Source organism: Fusarium poae, chromosome 2 (genome assembly GCF_019609905.1).
Source record: "Fusarium poae strain DAOMC 252244 chromosome 2, whole genome shotgun sequence".
Taxonomy (NCBI): domain Eukaryota; kingdom Fungi; phylum Ascomycota; class Sordariomycetes; order Hypocreales; family Nectriaceae; genus Fusarium; species Fusarium poae.
The window spans coordinates 5350688-5370942 of NC_058400.1; the positions used below are offsets into that span (position 1 = coordinate 5350688).

General features: G+C 47.2%; 7 protein-coding genes across 7 annotated transcripts; 4 read left to right on the forward strand and 3 right to left on the reverse strand.

Annotated features, from left to right (window-relative positions):
• Positions 1–172: 172 nt before the first annotated feature.
• On the forward strand, positions 173–1966 carry FPOAC1_005718 (uncharacterized protein; the record flags this gene model as incomplete). The annotated part of the gene is made up of 1 exon (XM_044850235.1): positions 173–1966. One exon carries the CDS (start codon positions 173–175, stop codon positions 1964–1966), a length of 1794 nt encoding a protein of 597 aa, XP_044708945.1.
• A 2444-nt stretch (positions 1967–4410) lies between these two features.
• Positions 4411–6259, forward strand: FPOAC1_005719 (uncharacterized protein; the record flags this gene model as incomplete). The annotated part of the gene is made up of 2 exons (XM_044850236.1): positions 4411–4442; positions 4504–6259. The coding sequence occupies 2 exons, from the start codon at positions 4411–4413 to the stop codon at positions 6257–6259; spliced, it is 1788 nt and encodes a 595-aa protein (XP_044708946.1).
• A 1794-nt stretch (positions 6260–8053) lies between these two features.
• FPOAC1_005720 (uncharacterized protein) lies at positions 8054–9378 on the forward strand (the record flags this gene model as incomplete). Its single annotated transcript, XM_044850237.1, has 4 exons — positions 8054–8262; positions 8317–8479; positions 8527–8613; positions 8665–9378. 4 exons carry the CDS (start codon positions 8054–8056, stop codon positions 9376–9378), a joined length of 1173 nt encoding a protein of 390 aa, XP_044708947.1.
• A 1120-nt stretch (positions 9379–10498) lies between these two features.
• Positions 10499–11502, forward strand: FPOAC1_005721 (uncharacterized protein; the record flags this gene model as incomplete). The annotated part of the gene is made up of 2 exons (XM_044850238.1): positions 10499–10779; positions 10830–11502. 2 exons carry the CDS (start codon positions 10499–10501, stop codon positions 11500–11502), a joined length of 954 nt encoding a protein of 317 aa, XP_044708948.1.
• Positions 11503–11852: 350 nt separating this feature from the next.
• On the reverse strand, positions 11853–12725 carry FPOAC1_005722 (uncharacterized protein; the record flags this gene model as incomplete). The annotated part of the gene is made up of 2 exons (XM_044850239.1): positions 11853–12537; positions 12604–12725. The coding sequence occupies 2 exons, from the start codon at positions 12723–12725 to the stop codon at positions 11853–11855; spliced, it is 807 nt and encodes a 268-aa protein (XP_044708949.1).
• A 2123-nt stretch (positions 12726–14848) lies between these two features.
• FPOAC1_005723 (uncharacterized protein) lies at positions 14849–15980 on the reverse strand (the record flags this gene model as incomplete). The annotated part of the gene is made up of 5 exons (XM_044850240.1): positions 14849–15017; positions 15069–15139; positions 15196–15518; positions 15577–15771; positions 15827–15980. 5 exons carry the CDS (start codon positions 15978–15980, stop codon positions 14849–14851), a joined length of 912 nt encoding a protein of 303 aa, XP_044708950.1.
• Positions 15981–16914: 934 nt separating this feature from the next.
• Positions 16915–19651, reverse strand: FPOAC1_005724 (uncharacterized protein; the record flags this gene model as incomplete). Its single annotated transcript, XM_044850241.1, has 3 exons — positions 16915–17495; positions 18785–19559; positions 19610–19651. 3 exons carry the CDS (start codon positions 19649–19651, stop codon positions 16915–16917), a joined length of 1398 nt encoding a protein of 465 aa, XP_044708951.1.
• Positions 19652–20255: the final 604 nt, after the last annotated feature.

Below are 20255 nucleotides of genomic sequence, written 5' to 3' on the forward strand. Positions count from 1 at the left end.
GATCGCTCTGACCCTAAACGCGACAGAGCCGACATGTAAGAAGACTGAGCGAGGCATTCGCTACCTAGTAGACATATATGATCTCCAAGTGTACGGGGACATCTAGTCATTACTCTTGTTCCTTTCCCTTCTTGTCAGAGATTTTCCCAGCTCTATAAGGACGCTCGCAATCATGAGTCTCACATCTTCGTCTGCTCTCCAGCCTGAACCATACTCGTCAAGCAAAGCAACATCAAATATCACAGTGGGACATTGCGAGCTTGTCAATTCTGGACAGCTGACCACGGGCAACGTGCTTCCAGGTCTGCCAGTCATTCAAGTGACACCCGTCTTTCGTGGTACCGTCGAGTTCGAAGTCAAACGCGCTGCTCTTCTCGAAGCATTCGCAGCAAAGGTTCCTCGGGAATTCTATCTCCCGGCAGAGCTCATTCAGAATCCTCCGAAAGACGTATCGATCATACCCGCAACATGTGGCATTTTGACCCAGGAAGAGCTCGAGATCACTGAGCATGATACCGTTGGTCTTGTTGACGCAATCGCAAGTCGAAAGTACAGCTCTGTCGCTGTTGCACAAGCCTTTTGCAAGCGCGCCATCATCGCGCATCAACTCACATGCTGCCTAACCCAGTGGTACATGGATGAAGCCATTACCCAAGCTCAGAAGCTGGACGCCTACCTCGAGCAACATGGAAAGCCTGTCGGTCCTCTGCATGGTATTCCTATTAGCATCAAGGAGCACATCCAGGTGGCAGGAACGTATTCCTCTCAGGGATGTTTCGCAAGCATCACCTACGATGATGCAGACGCCGACATTGTAGCGATCTTGCGCAGTCAAGGCGCCGTGATCTACTGCAAGACCAACCAACCGCAGTCGATCATGCATCTGGAGACAGACTCGCACTGGGGAAGAGTCCTGAATCCATTCAATATTTATTTGACGGCCGGAGGGTCGACGGGTGGTGAGGCGGCCTTGATCGCCATGAAGGGGTCGGTGCTTGGTATCGGCACAGATATCGGTGGAAGTATTCGAGGACCATCGGCGTTTTGCGGTATCTATGGGTTCAAAACAACATCGAATACGTTGCCAACGAGAGGCTATGTCAAAGGTGCCCCGCCCTCATCAGTACTGAATGTACCTCTCTCGACAGGACCTATGTGTCGGTCGTTGAGAGACATGGATCTCTTCATGAGATGCACCTTGTCGGCAAAGCCATTTCTTTCGGATCCGACTGTGATTCCTCTTCCTTGGACGGGACTCGATACTTTGTTCAATCGGCGGCTCAAGGTGGGCATCGTTAGTAACGATGGCTTCATCGAGCCCCAACCTCCCGTCAAGAGGGCTGTGTCGTGGACCAAAGCTATCTTGACCGATAACAAGTACGCGAACCTAATTGAGGTAAAAGACTTTAAAGTTTTTGGTGCTGAAGAAGCCTGGAATCAGGTGCGGAGACTGTACTGGCCAGATGGTGCCCAACTCACCAAGAACGGCATCGTCTCGTCAGGAGAACCCATTCATCCTCTCACGGAATGGATTGCCCAAGACGCTGAACCGTTTGGTATGCAGACAGCGCTGGAAATAACCCTCCACCATAAGCTCAGAGACGACTTCCGCCTGTCCTTTGCGCAAAGTTGGATTGATCAAGATGTGGATGTCATCATCGGCCCGTCGTTTGTTGGACCAGCGTGCGCCCACGACACGGCCTTGTATTGGACGTACACGTCGTTGTACAACCTTGTGGATTACCCAGGGGCGGTGATTCCGACGCCCATTAGGGCTGAGTCTGGGGAAGAATACGAAGACGGGTATGCGCCGTTGAGCGAGGCTTGTTCAAGGGTGAGGAAGTTGTGGGATGACGGCGATTTCGAGGGCGCGCCCGTAAATTTGCAGGTTGTGGCGCGCAGACATCATGATAACGAGCTTTTTGGGGCGTTAAATGTGCTGAAGGACGTGTTTGATTTGGTTTAAACGCGTTCGAGGGAGGGAGGAATGGAAGGCTTCGCGTGTATCGCGGTCCATCTAATTTTGGGTAGACGCGCCGTAGCTGGCTGTGCAATGTTTCTGTATGTTAACGATGCAACGTTTGACTCTTGAGTTCGTAATAAAGGTTGTACATTATTTTTGAGGTTCAGTGATGGCCCCCGTCTTTTTTGACTTGCGTCATAGTTCCGGTCTTGTAGACTAAAAGGTATCGCTCACATAATGGACAGAAACTCTCGTATGCATGACTTGGTACTCAAACTTGTCGCTATCATAAATTCCCGAGTGCGAGGAGTTATTAATTGACCAAGAATATCTAGACTAGACATTATATTAACAAGACACTCAATTACCATAGGCAAAGTAGTATCGTATTCTTGAAGTTTGCCATTGTTGATGATCTACCCTAAAGATGAAATCTGTGTCTGTCTGTACTCTGCAGCACCATCCTAGTGGGTAGCAGAAAAGATGACCTCCTAAGTCTTAGGTTACAAAAATAAATAGTCTAAGAGCTATAGTCTTAGGAGAATAAAGTGGCCCACTAATTTAGTCTCTTATGCTCTCAGCGACCAATTTTTCTGATACCCTGAGGTCTCTAGATAACACTGTAGCACTATCCCAATTGAACCTCGGCGCCTCGGTAAGTGATTTGTGGGTATCCAAGGCCTGTTCAGGCTTTGGCGAAACCTGCAATCGGAAGAAAAGACAACAGCCCTTGCTAGCCCACGCCACCATCTAGCTGAAGCCTCCCACTAGACGTTCCCCAGAATCAACGACGTCAACGGAAATACGGCATGGCATGAGAGGCGGGTAAAAGGGCTTGATTGGTTTCGTCATGTTGAATTCTTTGTCATAGAATGAAATTGTTGTCTGAATTATTACCCCAGATGGGAACGCTTGCTTGCATGGAGATGAAAACACGGGGTGCGTCGACAGGAGGCGAATGAATGGGTCTGGGGAGACATGGCTTACAGTAATGGTGGAGGCTCAGATAAAGTGTTTTGATCAAGATCAAACGTTACAAGTCCATCAACACCAAAGTCAATTGATCATCGTCATCAAGCATCTGAGGCGAAAGGCGCTGACATTCCGCCAAGGAAACAGGCGGTTGCTGCCGGCTTGGCTGGGGGAATGACCGGAGATAAGCATCAGAACAGACAAAATGAACTTTTGAATCGCATCCTCCTGATGTACTTGACTCGAAGAGAACATCATTCCGTATCGAGAAGTTGACTAGCAGATAACCACCGCATTGTAATGAGAGATAATAACTCTATTCACTCAGTTGCCTTTTACAGGGGCATTCACTTGACGGTAACACGTCATATGACAATTTGAACGTCGCTGTTTGGATAATACCCATCTCGTCTCGTTTCGCGTATGGAGTATGAGAGATAACCTTGTTACAAAAGAACCTGCGGGGAACTATGCTATTACCCAATAACGACCTTCCTCTTGAGTAAAGATATCAACGGTTCCTGGACGGGTAGAGATAGACACGGACGCCTTTTACGTAGGAGAAATTCTTGTTATGGTGGGTTCAGGGTCTTTAGATTAGTGAGCACTGGACACGGACGGACGTGTGGCGGACCTGGCGACTGTTACGTTACCACGCGATTGGGAAGAGTGAGACCTCAGATTGTACAATCACTGTTTTCGACGGCAGGGCTTTTTGAAGTTGGCCGTCAGCTTATTAGTCTAGGGGCTGGCACTTTGCTACATCCAGTAAGGACTAATGCAGCTACAGCGCAGATCTCTATTGATAGAGATAGCATGTTTGATGATATGATTGAAGAAATGTCGATTCGATTGACATCTTTGATCGATAATAAGCATAAAATCCACGATATCTGGGTTACAAATCCGATCTCAAAAGGACAAAAGAGTCATCCGGGGCGGACTCGCCGTCTCCGGAGAGCGAAGTCGCGATAGAGACAGAGTCACCTCATACAAATAAATCGTGTTTTTAACTGCCCGCCACTATCTCAAAAGTCTCCAGTTGTTAGGCGAAACTGTGGGGTGCGTCCAAAGACAAACTCTCCACTTGGCGTGCCACCATCGCTCGTACGAGACAGGGAAACTCTCGGGTCTTCGGCATCCAAAAGACTTCTCGAATTCTTCTCTGGACGGGATTGGCCACAGCCTCATCTTTCGGTGGACTCCATATCCGGGCCGTTTGGCGTCTTTCGATCAAAGGTTCCTCTTTCCGTCGGATGTTTTACAGCAACGGGCATGGCCTCTCCGAAGCAATGACTGTCAACGTCTCCATTCCAACGTTTCCATGACAGAACATTTATAACCATCTCCAGATTCTGGCAATTTTTATTACTCTCTCATCTCTCTTCTCCCCTTTGTCTTTGTCTCTACCTCTCACTTGTTCCAGTGACAAACAGTGAAAAAGTTTTACTCTACACCCTGCACTGCACTGCACCATGGCTCAGAACCACGAGGATCTGGCCGCCGAGTACGTTAATAAACTCTGTTTTCAAGCTTAATCGAGATCCATGCTAACTCCCATACTAAAGGCTCCACGAAGAGCTTGGTGACCGTACACAAAACGAAAAGAAGACTGATCTCACTGGTGGCTTCATTGCTCCTTCTGAGATTAATGAGAAGCAATCTTTTGATAAGTCTGATGCAGAGTTTGGTACTACGCCTGATGGCGAGGAGCCCAACAACCATGAGAGGGCCACTCTTCGACGTGTGGGAGAGAACCTTCCTGCTTCAGCTTTCCTTATTGCTGTTGTCGAATTGACTGAACGTTTCGCCTATTACGGTGCTCAAGGTCTATTCCAAAACTACATCTCCTACGCCAAAGATGGATCCGATGGCCCCAAGGGTCTCGGCATGGGTAACCAGGCTGCTACTGGTCTGAACCTGTTCTTCCAGTGGTTTTGCTACGTGACACCTATTCTCGGTGCCATCGTCGCCGATCAGTACCTCGGAAAGTACAAGACAATTCTCGTCTTCTGTGGTTTCTACTGGGTTGGTCTCATCATTCTATGGACAACTGCACTTCCCGCTGCCATGGCTGTCGGTGCCAGCAAACCCGGTTATATCGTTGCTATCATCGTTATCGGTTTGGGAACTGGTGGTATCAAGTCCAACATTGCACCTCTCATCGCCGATCAGTACCAAAGACGCAGAATGGCCATTCGAACTGAAAAGTCCGGAGAGCGAGTTGTCATCGACCCTGCCATTACCTACCAGCGTATTTACATGATCTTCTACTGGTGCATCAACGTCGGTGCCCTTTCTCTGCTTGCCACCCCCTTTATGGAAAAGTACGAAGGTTTCTGGACTGCCTACCTGATGTGTTTCTGCATGTTCAACATTGGTATCCTGACTCTTGTCCTCCGCCGCAAAACCTTTGTCAACCGTCCTCCTCAGGGATCCGTCATCACCGATGCCTTCAAGGCCCTTGGTATGATGATTGCTGCCCGCAACACCGATGCTGCCAAGCCCTCATGGCGCGAGGCCAACGGCAAGACCAAGGCTGTCCCCTGGAACGACCACTTCGTCGATGAGCTCAAGCGTGCGCTCCGTGCTTGCAAGGTCTTCGTCTTTTACCCCATCTTCTGGGTTTGCTACGGACAGTTCTCCACCAACTTTGTTACCCAGGCTGGCCAGATGAACGGTCACGGTGTTCCCAACGATCTGATGCAGAACTTCGATCCTATCTCCATTCTGGTCTTCACGCCTCTTATCGAGAAGGTCCTCTACCCCATTCTGCGACGCTTTGGAATCGAGCTTCGTCCTATTGCCCGAATCACTATCGGTTTCTGGTTCGCTGCTCTGTGTCTCGCTTACGCTGCCATTGTTCAGCACATCATCTACTCATCAGGCCCCTGCTACGAGTCTCCCAAGGACTGCCCCGCCGGTATGGTCGACGGCAAGAACCTCCCCAACAACGTGCACATTGCTATCCAGACTCCCGCCTACATCTTTATCGGTATTTCTGAGATCTTCATCTCCGTCACTGGTCTTGAGTACGCCTACACCAAGGCTCCTCCTTCCATGAAGTCTTTCGTCCAGTCCATCTACCTCTTCACCAACGCCTTCGGTTCTGCTATCGCTGAGGCTCTCGTCTCTCGCGCCAAGGATCCCGACTTCTTGTGGCTCTACGTTGGTGTTGGCATTGCCTCTGCTGTGACCGGCTGCATTTTCTACGCTCTATTCCGCCATTACGATGCCCAAGAAGATGCTATGTACGACCTGGATCGTGATGCGCCAGTTCTTACCCATAATGGCATTAAGACCAACGAGGAAGAGACACATTAATTGACGAAGATGAACATTATACCTGTATTATAGTGATAGTTGCATAGTTTAGTCGTTTGCATAGCGTGGGGCGACGCAGGCGGCATTTTTGGTTTATGATAGACTCTTTATGAAGATATATTTAATGATACCTCTGATTGCATTGCTGTGAAATATGTTACTCTGTGATGACATAGAAGGACGTATTATATGAAGCTTAAACACAAGATAGTAAACTAACTATAAACTGACTATATGTCATGCCCTATGCTCTCAGCAGCAATTCGTCAGCCCTGGAGGACAGGCTCCCCGAACCCGCGCCCCATAGTCTATGGGATAGTCTAGTAGTGGAATACCAGGCCAAGAGTTGATCAACATCACCCGCTACTCTATCTAGCCCGCTGAAATGTTTATTTTGCCATTCAGATTAAGTTTCAACCCCCGCATTGTTAGGCTGCTCACACAAGTTCTTCGTTGAACCGTCCAGGATTTCCTTGCTCTGTGTCCAGACATATGTTAGTATTTTTCCAGAGGGAATCTAAGGTATTGCCTTGATCCCCTTTGATTACTGATGGCTTGACATTTACTTCAGATATTATCATCTAATGTGTTGGGATAAGGCCTTGAGACACAATCGTATGAGAAGGACGCTGAGAGGATATCGGTTCTTGGAACTACAAATAGTCCCTGCGAGTGACCTTTTCTTGGAGTCATGATTTGTTTTTTACGCCCACCATGAAAAGCAATACTCGAGATACTTGATTGTAAAGTTCGTTGACTTCGCTATCTTCTTCCTCGTTGCGGTGGTAATAAGGTTGACCTTGATGAGCCATTGAATATCTCCTTGTGCAACTGCCTGCTATAGTGGGTAGCAGAAACGATGGCCTTTATGTTTTAGGGTAATAAAATAAATAGCCTAAGATGGTAGCCTAAATTGCATAAAGTGACCTACTAATTTCGTCCTTTATACCTCGAGCGGCCAACTTTCTGATACCCTGAGGCTGTTCCCCCATCAGAACCGAACTTTAAAGCTAGTCTAGTTCCTCTACTCGGACCGATGTCCCCACCGTTGAAACGCAAGCGTGTGTATCTGGACGGTAGCCAATGTAATTGTTAAGTATGTCTTTGCTCTGGGTCTGTGTGAGCCTAATTTGTTGCTCGGACTGGGCTACAGTTATTCCCCTAGCATCTTATTCTGATGGGTGTCACGAATGCCCTGTCGTCTATTTTTCTTGAGAATTGTCTTGTAGGAGTTTGAGTACTTAATAAAACTAGTTCTGATACGGAGTGCTCACAGTGGCGATCGCAATCCTACTTTGTGGTATCGTGGAAAGTTGGTCACTGCCTCCAGATTGACTACCACCTTTAATACTCTACCAATCAGTGATTGCGTTCGAAGAGTTTAGCCTCAAATTGTTCATTCAACTAATACCAATGCTTGTTTCAGTTAGGCCGAGGACTATCTTCCGTAAAATACAGTAATATTATGCCGCACGGGCAATAATTATCCCATCAACCTTTTTCAACAACCAAGTGGACTGTGCTTGAAATTTCGGATACTCAGACCCTGCATGCAGTTATATACCGATAACAACAGGCGAAAAAACGGGTCTAGGTGCTCCTTTGAAAGTAGTCTCCGCCTTGGCAGCAGATCTCAGTCGGACCTTTCTAGATTGAAGGTAGGGCTTGCCTTATCAGATCTTTTCATGACGATCTATTTTACCTGACTGTTGTCCTTCTTTTCAGTTTCCATCTCTTTTCTGTTTCCACTCATTCGAGGATATCTGAGATCAATACCGGGAAATCTTGCACACGATGAAGTTCTCTTCTGGAATCGCAGCTGTCCTACTGGGCGCTTCGTCAGTTGTCGTTGCCGCACCCACAGAGCAACAGTCCGCCAGCAGCCTCGTGGTGGACCTCAACAGCAAGGCTTTGTCTGCACTCAAGAACTCTGAGACCAAGATCTCCGAACGATCTGGCGCAAAGAGATGCACAACCGCCAACGCTGAAGTGCGCCGTGATTGGTAAGCTTGTCTCAGCCTTTTTAATTTACTTCTCCATCCTAACGTGATTTGCAGGAAAGCTCTTTCCAAGAAGGAGAGGAAGGCGTATATCGATGCCGTCCTATGTCTTCGTGAAAAGCCTTCCAAGGCTGATCCATCTTTTGCACCTGGTGCCCGTACCAGATATGATGACTTTGTTGCGGTTCACATCAACCAGACTTCCAGTATTCACGCAACTGTAAGAAATGCCGCGCAAAATCTTTGAATATAAAACTAATATCACAGGGTAACTTTTTCACGTGGCACCGGTATTTTCTGTATGCCTATGAGAAGGCTCTCCGTGACGAATGTGGTTTCAAGGGTACGCAACCTGTAAGTGTATATTCCCCTCCATCGGAATGATTTATGTCTCACAATGATTAGTACTGGAACTGGTTCGAGACTGGTAATGTCAGCACCAACCCGCTTTTCGATGGCTCTGAGACTAGTATGGGTGGTGATGGCAAGTACGTGAAGCATAACGGCACCACATCCTCAAACCCTGCTGGAGACATTGTCCTACCCAGCGGCGAAGGCGGCGGCTGTATCGGCTCTGGACCCTTTGTCGGAGCCGTGGCCAACCTGGGACCCCCATCACCTGGCATGGATTCGATGATTGCTTCTAAAACTCCTTTGGGGTACAATCCTCGGTGTCTTCGTCGTGATCTGAACCAGTACCCGATCGACAACTGGATGACGCTGCCCAACCTATACAACGTCACAGTGGGAGACGCTTCGAAGAGCATCAAGGACATGCAGGATGAGTTCCAGGGACGATTTGCAGATGGGTTTCTTGGTGTACATGCGGCTGGTCACTTTGTGATGGGTGGCGATTCATCCGACTTTTACTCTTCTCCAAATGAGCCTGTTTTCTGGTTTCACCACGCCATGGTCGACCGTATCTACTGGATTTGGCAAGCGTTGCACCCTAAGCAGGCGAGGGATATTGCTGGTACTCTCACTATCGAAAACAGACCCCCTAGCAGAGATGCTCTCAAGTCTGACCCTCTCGACGTGGGAGTCAATGCTGAGTTTATCACGATTGACGATGCTCTTGATACCCTCGGTAGCACACCTTTCTGCTACATTTACGAATAAAGAGCAATTAGAGGGAGGGACAATATAGTGGAAGATTCTCAGTTTCGTGTTATAGAGTGAAGCCCCGGTTAATTGGATGTCTTTTCACTCCATTAGCCAGCAAGAGAACAAGTTCGAAACTTGTTGGCTAGAAGAAAGTAAATATAGGCCGTCTCAAAAGCTCCGAATAGATTCTATCGCAACCGCCATATTATTGTGATGACTGACCAAATTGTGTCTTGATTCTGGTGCTGAGCAGGTTAGCCACTATAACTTCCCCTCGTTAGGGGTCAGTGGGGCTTGTTGCTGCCCCGCCGTTTTCCATCGGTTCGGAACCTTGAGCTCTCGCTGTGAGGAAAGTCTAGGCCAGATGGACATTTGATTGACAGGCAGTTCGCGTTGACCCGATGACCTGGCATTATTCCCAGTAGGGGACAATGAGGCTCATGCTTTGACCGGGTCCCCAGGTTCTGTCATTACCCCAGATTGAGAGATGAGGTAATTGACTGATAACACCCTACAGCAATGACATTGGCATTGTATTAGCAGCCCACTAATTAAATGCATATCAATTGTGTCTGAGAATACGTTTGCAAATGTTTACATCTCAAACCAAACAAGAATATTCGTGACAAGTCTTGTCAGATATCGTACGACGACGAGTTCCGGTAAAAGAAAGCGGCAATCCATTCATCCAGAATAAACTAACAGAATTGGAGAAACAAAGACCCGTGAGTAAGAGAGTAATGAATCGGCATTTTGGTACGGCACCTTCGGGTAAGGATATTTCCGCCGAGTACGGGGATGACTCTACCCCAAGAAATGGTGGAACCAATAAGGAACTAGTATTTGCAATGATCATTCTGACGTGGAGAGCCGACTTGAATTGCCGCCATCGATTGCATCCCAAAGATGCAGATACTGGTTGATCCACGGCCCCGCCCCCTCCATCATATCCGGCTACAATAACGGCAAACATTTATCTAGACTACTAAGGTAGAAGGGACGAGGTTTACTTACTTAAATGTCTCGACCTGCTGCACTCTTCCCTACATCATTCTCTCTTCCTTCTTTCATCCACTACCCTTAAAAGATACCCCAGATTCAAACGTCCAGTCAATTACCCCTCACTCAACTCAAAATGTCAAACGGTACAAACGGCACAAACGGCGCCTCGGCGCAATCAAAGTTCGACCCCAACTTTACAGACCATGTCATTGGTCTCATGAGCCCCGAGACCGAGCCTCGACAGCGCGAGATCCTCACATCCCTCATCCGTCATATGCACGACTTCTGCAGAGAAGTTGAGCTCAAGCAAGAGGAGTGGATCATTGGTGTCAACTACATCAACTCTCTTGGCCAGGCCTACAAGAAGAACCGCAACGAGACATGGCGTGTATGCGACATTCTCGGTATTGAGTCGTAAGTCTCACCTAATCACTCAATACACAACAACTACTAACACCTCCAAGGCTCGTCGACGAGATCAACCACAAGGTCGTCACCGACGGTGGAAAGGCTCCCACATCCTCCAGCATCCTCGGTCCCTTCTGGTCTCCCGAGACCCCCTTCCGCGATCTCGGTGGCAGCGTCGTCCAGGATATGCCCAAGGACGGTCAACTCACATTCTTCCACGGTGTCATCCGCGACGTCGACACTGGCAAGGGTATCCCCAACGCCGTCTTCGACATGTGGCAAGCCAGCACCAACGGCAAGTACGACGCCCACGACCCCGAGAACCAGTCTCGCCACAACCTTCGCGGCAAGTTCCGCACCGATCAGGACGGCAAGTTCTGGTTCTACTGCCTCAAGCCTACCGAGTACGCCATCGACACATCTGGTCCTTCTTCTGAGCTTCTTCGCATCATGGGCCGCCACCCTTACCGCCCTGCTCACATTCACATCATGGTCACTCACGAGGACTACCTTGGCGTCACTGCTCAGCTGTACCCCAGCGACGATCCCTACCTCGAGACCGATACCGCTTGCGCTGTCAAGGACGACTTGGTGCTCGACTTCAAGCCAGCCAAGGACGACCCCAAGGGCGCTACTCTCGATGTCGAGTACAACATCAACCTTGCTTCCAAGAAGTACAAGCCTGAAAACACTATGTTGATGCAGAACGCCAACCAGGACAAGTTTTAAGCAAAACAAAAAGAAAAAGAACAAGAAAAAAAGACAGAATAAAAAAAAAACATCATAGCCTTGAGGTGGCATGTACATAGCATTTGGTATTGGTATATATATATTAGCGTTGAAGCATGAGAAGAATGACTAGTAAGAAATGAACTTATTGCAAATATTTTACAAACAAATTCATTATTCAGTGTGTGCAATGGTCAAATAAGATGTGAATATTCAATTAATCAATCATGGCAATCTGGTTTCGTCAACTTTTATATGAAATGCAACGCAACATGACCCATCTCCAGGCGTTGAGGCTGTCATGGAGTTCTCGTGTTGAAACCGCAACAACCCAAATGACCCCAGCCAAATCAAACCACCTGGGCCATCATGTTTCGTCTGAATCCAGTATTGGCTACACTGCCAATGCCAAATGAAGGCAAAACACGTATCATTCGCAAAGGTGTAGCGAACCCAGCGTGCCGCTTGATTACACTCACTCGATCTCGAATTGTCATACGAACTTGACGAGCATGCACATCCAGACCAAGCAGATGGATCGGAGTGCTTACGATTTGAGATGCAGCAGGCATGAACAGCTGAGCCATTTTGAGCCTCGAGTCATCAGACTTGAAAATATTGGCAAACGGGGTGATGGACGCAAAAGGAAACTCGGCAAGCTTAGGAGCAATCATAGTAGGCAAGTTGAAAGAAGCGTAGATAGTCACTGCATCTCGAAGAGTGAACAAAGCATAACTCAGCAGAGGAGTCCCAGCGCCGCAAGCCATGCGAGAGAAGTAAGCGTCTTTGAATATGCTGAGTCCAGAACTGACGGTCGTAGTAGCAGCGAACTTGGCTGGGGAAGAGCAGACGATAGTTGGGTCGAGATCATATTGGACGGCGTTGAAGGAATCAAACATGTTGGCGGTGGCGTAGGTTCCGAAGTAGACAAGGAAAGGAATGAAGAGCGAGGCAAAGGTGGCCTTGGGCTTGGAAGCCCATTTGCGCATCGAGCCCATGACTGAGGTGTTGCTGGTGGCTTTGTTGAAGACAAGTCTATTAAATAACGTGTTAGTAATCAACCAACAGACGAGAAAGAAGTTTATGGATATGAGAACTCACTTGTCAATAGCTGTGACCCAGGGAGTGACCAAAGCAGAAGCAAAAGCTGCAGCGGCGAGGTCAACAGCAAAGTACTGCATCGTACAGTGCTGCTGCTCCCGTATACTCATAACATCCGTCATTTTGATGGCAGCAAGAGTCGGTAGACTCGATTTACTTGGTAGATGATTTTGAAAAACAATACAGAATCGTGAAGGAATTATGTGATAGCTTGACCATGACTCTTATATAAACACGGCATCTGACGCCGAAATACCGAACCACCGCGCAACAGTCATACTGAGTCAACCTATCAAAGTGTCAGAAACGTTCCGTAGGCCCTCAACTACCGGTCTAGTTTCAGCCCGACACGCCTCAACAAAAACCAGATATCAAGGGCTAACCATGAGATGCGTCGCTGTACGACAATCACGAAAACGATCAGGCTGAGGCGTTGCCAATCCGGTCTAGATGGAAGCTCACCTTGTGGGGTCTTTGTCGGTGAGAGAAGTAATGGTTGGGTAGTGATTGCGGCAACGCTAATCTCCATGCCGTCTTGTGTCGGGTTAATAAGGAGAGCACCAGCCTTCACCTAGGTGACGATTACGACTACTTCTTTTCGGTTATGCTCGGAGTATTTGTTGAGACTTGCTTGCTAGACTCTAGATCATCCATGTTCTAATACTGCTCGGCATGTAAACTTCTAGACCGACATTCTGTTTTCTGCTTGTTTGGTGGCAAGTCTTTATTCTCAGCCGTCTCCGCGTTTTCCCCAAGGATGGTATGGGAATTGTTGACGCGCTAAAGCTAACCCCAGATTCATCTTCAGGGGCTGAGCACGGACCTTGATGACACTGTCAGCTTTTGCTTCAGCTTTCAGCCTCCTTTTTTGATGCAACCACAAAGTTACAGAACAGTAGCACCATCACTGACAACAAAAAACTGCACCCATCAATCTACCAATATTCCTAAAAGTTGCCTGTTTGCTGTTCTTGACTTGTATCTTTACAAATACTTCTTCTGACATTCTAGACGTTCTAGCGGATTGCATGCTTCGGCTTTAGACGGTTCATCCTAGCTCACGATTCTGGACGTGGTTCCCACTTCTCAGGTTGATAGCGAGATGAAACTTTTTTATTGCAACACGATAGAATAGCCGACGCTTTCCGCAACGCATGTCAGTCAGCCTTACAGTACCTTCAATGACAAGTCTCTCATGCAAGCAGAACAAGGTAGAGGAAATGGCATTGACCTCCAGCTCTTGCAACTCCATCCTAAGCTAATTGGGATACTGGCTTCATCAAGGCCCTCTGAGTTTACTCCTACCAACCAACCAATAGTCCATCTTCCTAGAGATCGCTAGAGCACAGCATGTCTACACGGTGGGAGGAATGCACAAGTTCGACTTGGGGCTTGCCGATGTTGTTCTTAAGCCGAGACATCGATAGATGCTAGGTATATGCTGGTATATTAAACTTACCAGTATTTCCCAATGTGCGCATGATTTACTAAGACCAATACCGAGGAGTGTCAGCTTGACAACCCGATTCTCGAAGCTTACCACGTGGTTCTGTTGACATTGAGCCTTGGTTAACCGAAAGAAGTGGACGTACACTGGCCTGTAGCCCAGACCTTCCATCCCAGCAAAGCATGACTGGACTGGGTAGCAACGAGTAGTAACAGCGGTCTCTGGTTCTAGTTCAACATCAAGACAACCTCTTGGTGGAATGATAACGATAGTCAATTTCCATCACCCACGTATAATGGAGCATCTTGCCGACCTAAATATTGTAGACTTCCTAACCTATCACGTTTCGATTCAGAACACCATCATCATCGTCTCTACCGGGAGGATGGCATGTGAGATAGGTCAAATTGAACTTGAATTGCCATGCAACTACGAGCGAGGTGCATGTCGTGGCGGCGCCATAGAAGCTTCTTGCAAGTCGAGCCCAACCGCCACGTTGACTCGACATAGCTTGACCAATGAATGACTTCGAAGACCAAACCCTAACTCAGCAGTGTCTGAGCAAGAGTTTGTAGCCAGAATCAAAATATTGTAAGAGAATAACACGAAATGATGGCGCCATTCAGCTCAGAGTAAGTTAATAACAAAAGTCTATATGGTCTACAGTGCAAATCTAACCCCTCATCCATCATCCAGATTGCAGAAATGCTTTCCAATTGAAGAGATGTCATTGACAACTCGAATATCCTCTCACAATTTACCCGGAATTACAAAAACGTTGGTGTGATCGGCCACTTTTTATGTGGACTCTGAAGTCGAGGGCTTCTTGGCCGACATCTCGACATCGATCACGGCTCCCATATCCTTTGGCACCTTGAAACCGAGATGTGCGAGGTAGTTGGCCGGGAAGAAGACATTATAGAGGAAGGCGACAATAAGAATCGGCAATGTATCGAAGACGTACTGACTAGAGTCACTGTTAGCATCGCGAATGGATAATCGTTGATAGTTCACTTACAACCACTCCTCCTGATGTGTTTTGCCGTCTTTACCACCAGCAAAGTCAATCTCACGGTACACAGAGCGGACCTATTACACAGGACAGTTAGCGTTTAGATGTCAAAGGCGTCTAGGTTTCATCTTACCAAGATAAGAAGGCATGACACATTGACCACAGTTAACAAGGTCTGCCACTTCCGGGTGATGCCATACTTTTCCTGATTCTGTCTCGCAAACTCAGGACTCAGCTTCCTGGCTGCAAAGTGGAATCGAATCGCTGCAATAGTGAAGAGACCGAATCCAGCAATCTGAGTGCTCACACCAACGAGACCGAGAGTCTTGCCAAGGTCAAGCTTCTGTTTCGCATTGGAGTCTGTGGGATCAGTGCCGGCAATGAAGATTGCAGCAACGAGCTGGAGGATGAGAGAAATCATGTCGAAGCCAACGAAAAGAAGGGTAATGAATCGGGCTTGATATCAATGAGAATTAGTAAAGTGCTACTACTTGTTTGTCAAGGATAGACTAACGAGGAACCCAGAGAAAGCGGAGAGTTCTTGACTCAGGAGGGACAACCCAGTAGACAATTCTACCAAAGACGACATAAATGACACCAGCCATCAATACCGGAGGGAGGATAATGAGTGTAAACTGGAGCACATATGGCTTCTTTTCGGTCGGTTCAGAGGCAGATTTGATCCTGGCGGCATATCCAACAACCTCCACTGGTCAAATGGTCAGTCCAAAACCCAATGTTAAATTATGAGTAAGTTAACGTACTGGCAATGGCTAACAGCATAAAGATCCAAACCCAAGCCTTTCTTCGTATGATCTGGTAGAGCGTCACAAGGAAGCTCAGGCCAAAGAGGCCAGCAGCCACCCCGGCCAAAGGCTTGGAAGGGTTGTAGAGATAGTAAGACATTGGTGTATCCATAATGGCGATGTTACAATGTGAGATGTGTAGATGATGATTTGGATGCGATGATGGTATCTTTGCTTTGCGGAACTTACAGAGTATTATATAAATTTCTTTGTTTTATACTCACCAACGAGATATCATCAATATCACTTCTGGTTCTGGCCAACAAGCCACCTCCACAGGTTCTGGACCGATGGAACCTCAACACCACAGCAATGCCTCGAGATGAAGTCGAGATACGTCAAATGCGGTCTGGTTCAAGCCACGCTGAAATATGTTCATGCCTTTGGGACGTCACAGCTGGGGCTTGGCGGCCAATCCGACGGCTGAGTCGCAGAAGCTAAACAAGCCTGTAATACGTGGCGTCAAATGTCACTGAGCTAACACGCAGCTACCTCGAATCAGAGTCTGCTTCAGGAAACAGCTTTGGAAGTTTGACGTGTAACGTTTGAACAAGAGCTTGTTAAAGATGGGGCTATGCTGAGGAAATAAAGTTCTAATCCCCCAGTAGCCACGTTTTCGTTCACCGTGAAAGAGACATCTGTAAGCAACCCTCACACGATTGCTATAGAAGATGTCGGAAAGTTGACATGCCGATACCGATCAAACAGCTCTTTCGGGAGACTTAAACTCCGACATCCGATAGTAACATATCCAATAACTTATGATTGATGCATCTGTAGCAGTTACAGTCAAATAGACAGACAGCCTCCAAACGCATAGAATCGAAAGCTCAAAGTGTCTTGTGGCCTCCACAACAACAGCGTGGTGTAATTGTACTGGTGATATAGCTTCGATGATATTGGCATATTCAATCATACCTTGTGCTCTTCTGATACGACCAGTAATTAAAATTATGCCCCTCCATAGTGTAAAGGACATTATGAAACACAGCATCCCAATCACATAGTATCTTGGTAGACAGTCAGAACTTCTTGATAAACCCAAACTAAGCAACCTCTTTCCACAACCCTTGAACTGTTATGTACTCGGCATAAGCTACCAAGAAGGAAGCAAGCACTTCTGGGAATACTCCTCCCTTGATCCAATGAACTGTGACTGGGCCATATATCAGCATCTGGACAAGCTTTCTTCTCCACTGTACTGCAGAAGCGTCATCCTCGTCCTTAAGTCCACGATTCTTTAACGAACGGTCGTGGAATAACTGTGCAAGTTCAGAAAAGACGTAGACACCCCATCCCTTCAATGACCAAATCACCAGCTTCGATTCCCTCTCTTCCGACCTTCTGAATACGCCACGTCTCGTAAGCCAAGCCAGATTCTCGAAGCTAAGGTAACTAAGCAACCCGAGGATGTAGGTGGCTCTGATTGATTTGCCGATAAGATAATCCTTTGGGTTCTCATCGCGTTCCTTGTTCACGTCTCTTGTCCTCATGAGGCTCACAATATAGTCTTTGGATTCAGCCCACATCGCAAGCAGTCCCCATAATCGCGTTATGATTTGCCAATCATCAAAGACATTGGAGACTGCTCTCGCTCGCTCAGCAAAGAATAGTCTGTAGGCACGAGCTGTCGTCATGTGAGAACCCAGCTTAGAAAATGATATTGACGTGGATAGTCTTGTAGGCATGTTTTTTAATAACAAGCTGCTCAGTCTGGTCATCCAATGGGTCAGTCTTTCGGAAACTGGAGTTTCTAGTGCGGTTGCGATAAAATGTGTTGCGCATGCTAGAAACAGAATGATAGCATCATGGCTATCGCGAGTGTGCATGGCCCGGTTCAGATGCGAAATGAAGTCATCGAGCTTTTTTATCGGGTTGGATGTTTTGTTAGACTTTATTGTGTCGATGGGTTTCGAGTCAACATCTTTGGGTCGGTCTTCTATGATTGTTGTCGGAAGGGGTTCGGGACTTGTCTTGTCGGCTGTTGTGATAGCTGATATCGGCACTGATTGACCCCCTATATCTGCCATTCTGTATGAACAAAACACAACAAAGAGGGATATGAAAGTATGGATTCGCTTTTATTGTGATGGCGAATGATGAATGAAAACAAGCCGGTGGCCTAATTGACGATAATAATGAAATATTCTTGGGGGGGATCTTTAACTAGTTCAGGGCAATAATTGGCGTTTTATCTGTAGCTACCTAGCGTAAAATTGCTAGAAGCGATATAGCGGCGTGTGTGGATATGTCATGACCAGCTATTGGCACCGAATTTAGAGGCATTCTGGCTTTTAACAAGGTGATTCCCTGCCCGGTTTATTGTATCGCCGGTGGTCATCATCAGACTCATTCCGAGATACAGTTCCGCCAATTCCGAGAGTTCCGTCAGGATACGACAGCTCTTAGTGTTGCAGCATGATGCCTAGTCGATATTAGAAACTTAGATAGTAATGTAAACATCTATAGATTGCAATCTCTCATTCACTTTAACATGTCTCTAGCCAAGGACTCCAAGCAGCCTGATGGATATTATTACCAATGTTGAACTTTTTTACGGGTGCGAATATTCCTTATCTCCACTCCGAGTCTGAGCTATTGCCAAAACAAGGCAAAGTCGAGCATTTCTTTGACCGACTATTGACAAAAATAAAAAGCAATGTCTCCAGATGATCATTCGGGGCGCAACATCTAATCATTGAGGTCTCAAGATGAAATCCCATACGACGTCCACTGTATCAACTGGACCAAGACAAACTAACTATTGCACAAGCTCTTGCTTTAAACCTTCTCGGGCGTAATACAACTTGAGCCCTTCATAGCAGCCCAAAAACAAACCGTTACCCACAGCGGCCGCTATGCAAGTCACAGTGGCACCTCTAAAGAGCCCCGAAACTCCATCTCTTACAAGAATACCTTTGGCGATTGCGAAAGGGCCGCTTGCTGTAGGCTTTCGAGCCTTCTCTCGACTCAATGCTGAAGTGAACAGTGCTTCAGGTTGTAATGGATGACTGGGCGGAGCCTTTTCTGGGAGACGCATCCTTGTTTTCACGACATCGACAGGGACAAAGAGCAAAGACGCAATAGAACCACCAACACCAGCCGTGATTCCGCTGACTTTGACTTGCTCCGTGATACTTGGTGTATTGTCGAATCGTCGGAGCCATCTTGCTTTAAGGTATTCATATATCGAGAACGTCAGGCTAGTTCGCGGAAGATTTCCCGCAACTAGTACCGTGTATCCCGTCCATAGCTTCAAGGGTTGACGAATAAAGTGCTTCAATGCTGACAAGACCGGAAATCGTTGGCCTCCACCTTCAGAGAATCTTGAGACTTGTGCGTTCTGTTTGAGGACTTCGGAAGGGTTGATGATAGCACAAGCAACCATGTCCGCAAGAGCACTACTCGCAGCATGCACAGCCGTTTGAGACAGGCTACCCGGCTTGAGACCTTCCTTGGGTTGTAAAGTGGCTTTTGCCTTTTCATATATACCAAAGAACGTGACAGAAGCTGGTATTGTGGTGATGACCGTCGGTGCTATGCCACGGTAGAGGCCACGGAACAAAGCTGGCTGGAGTTTGCCCTCATGGCTTCTGTACTTGGGTATGTACTCTGGAGACTGGATCCGTGTGATGAGTGTGTCGAAAGGATGTACAACAAACTCGACGCTTAGAGCCGCAACAGCTGCAGCCTTCTCAAGTCAGCCATGTCGATATTGATCAAGAAATCGGCATCCCTTACCAGTGATATATCCGCAGCATCTGCGCTGGAGGCTGAGGACATTAAACAAAATCGAACGATGAATAGTAAGTGTTTAGATAGAAAATGAATGATTGAGTATATAACGTGAGGTTCGGATATTCAGTGTATACAATTGGAGAGGACCAAAAGTTGAAGGTCGAAAAGTCTAACTTGATGAAAGATCAACTACGTCAACATCGGCCAAAAATGGGAGCACCGGCGCTAGACTACTGTCCCGACAACTGTAAGATGAGCCAAAAACAAGCGAATCATCAGTCGGTTTAGATTACAAAATACCCTCGATATCTCTTCAGGCTTATCGTTTAGTGACACACTCGTCTCTATACGCTGTTAAGGTGTTGTTGGTCAGTAACACGACACGCTCACGACCAAGTTAGTACTTTGACATCATCAGTTTTACCGCGAAAAGGTATTAGTCATCAATCTTATCGACAAGGATGTCAGAAAGGTAGACCTCGGAGAGATGGGGTATAGAAATAAACACGCGAGCTACCCCTCAATCCGACCGACATCTGGCTCGTTGTTTTTGGCAGAAGGTTTCCCACAGTCAAACTTTCTGACACCTGCAAGAGTCCGCTTGTCAAGCAATCAAATCGTTTTTAATTGTGCTAGACACATGATGCAT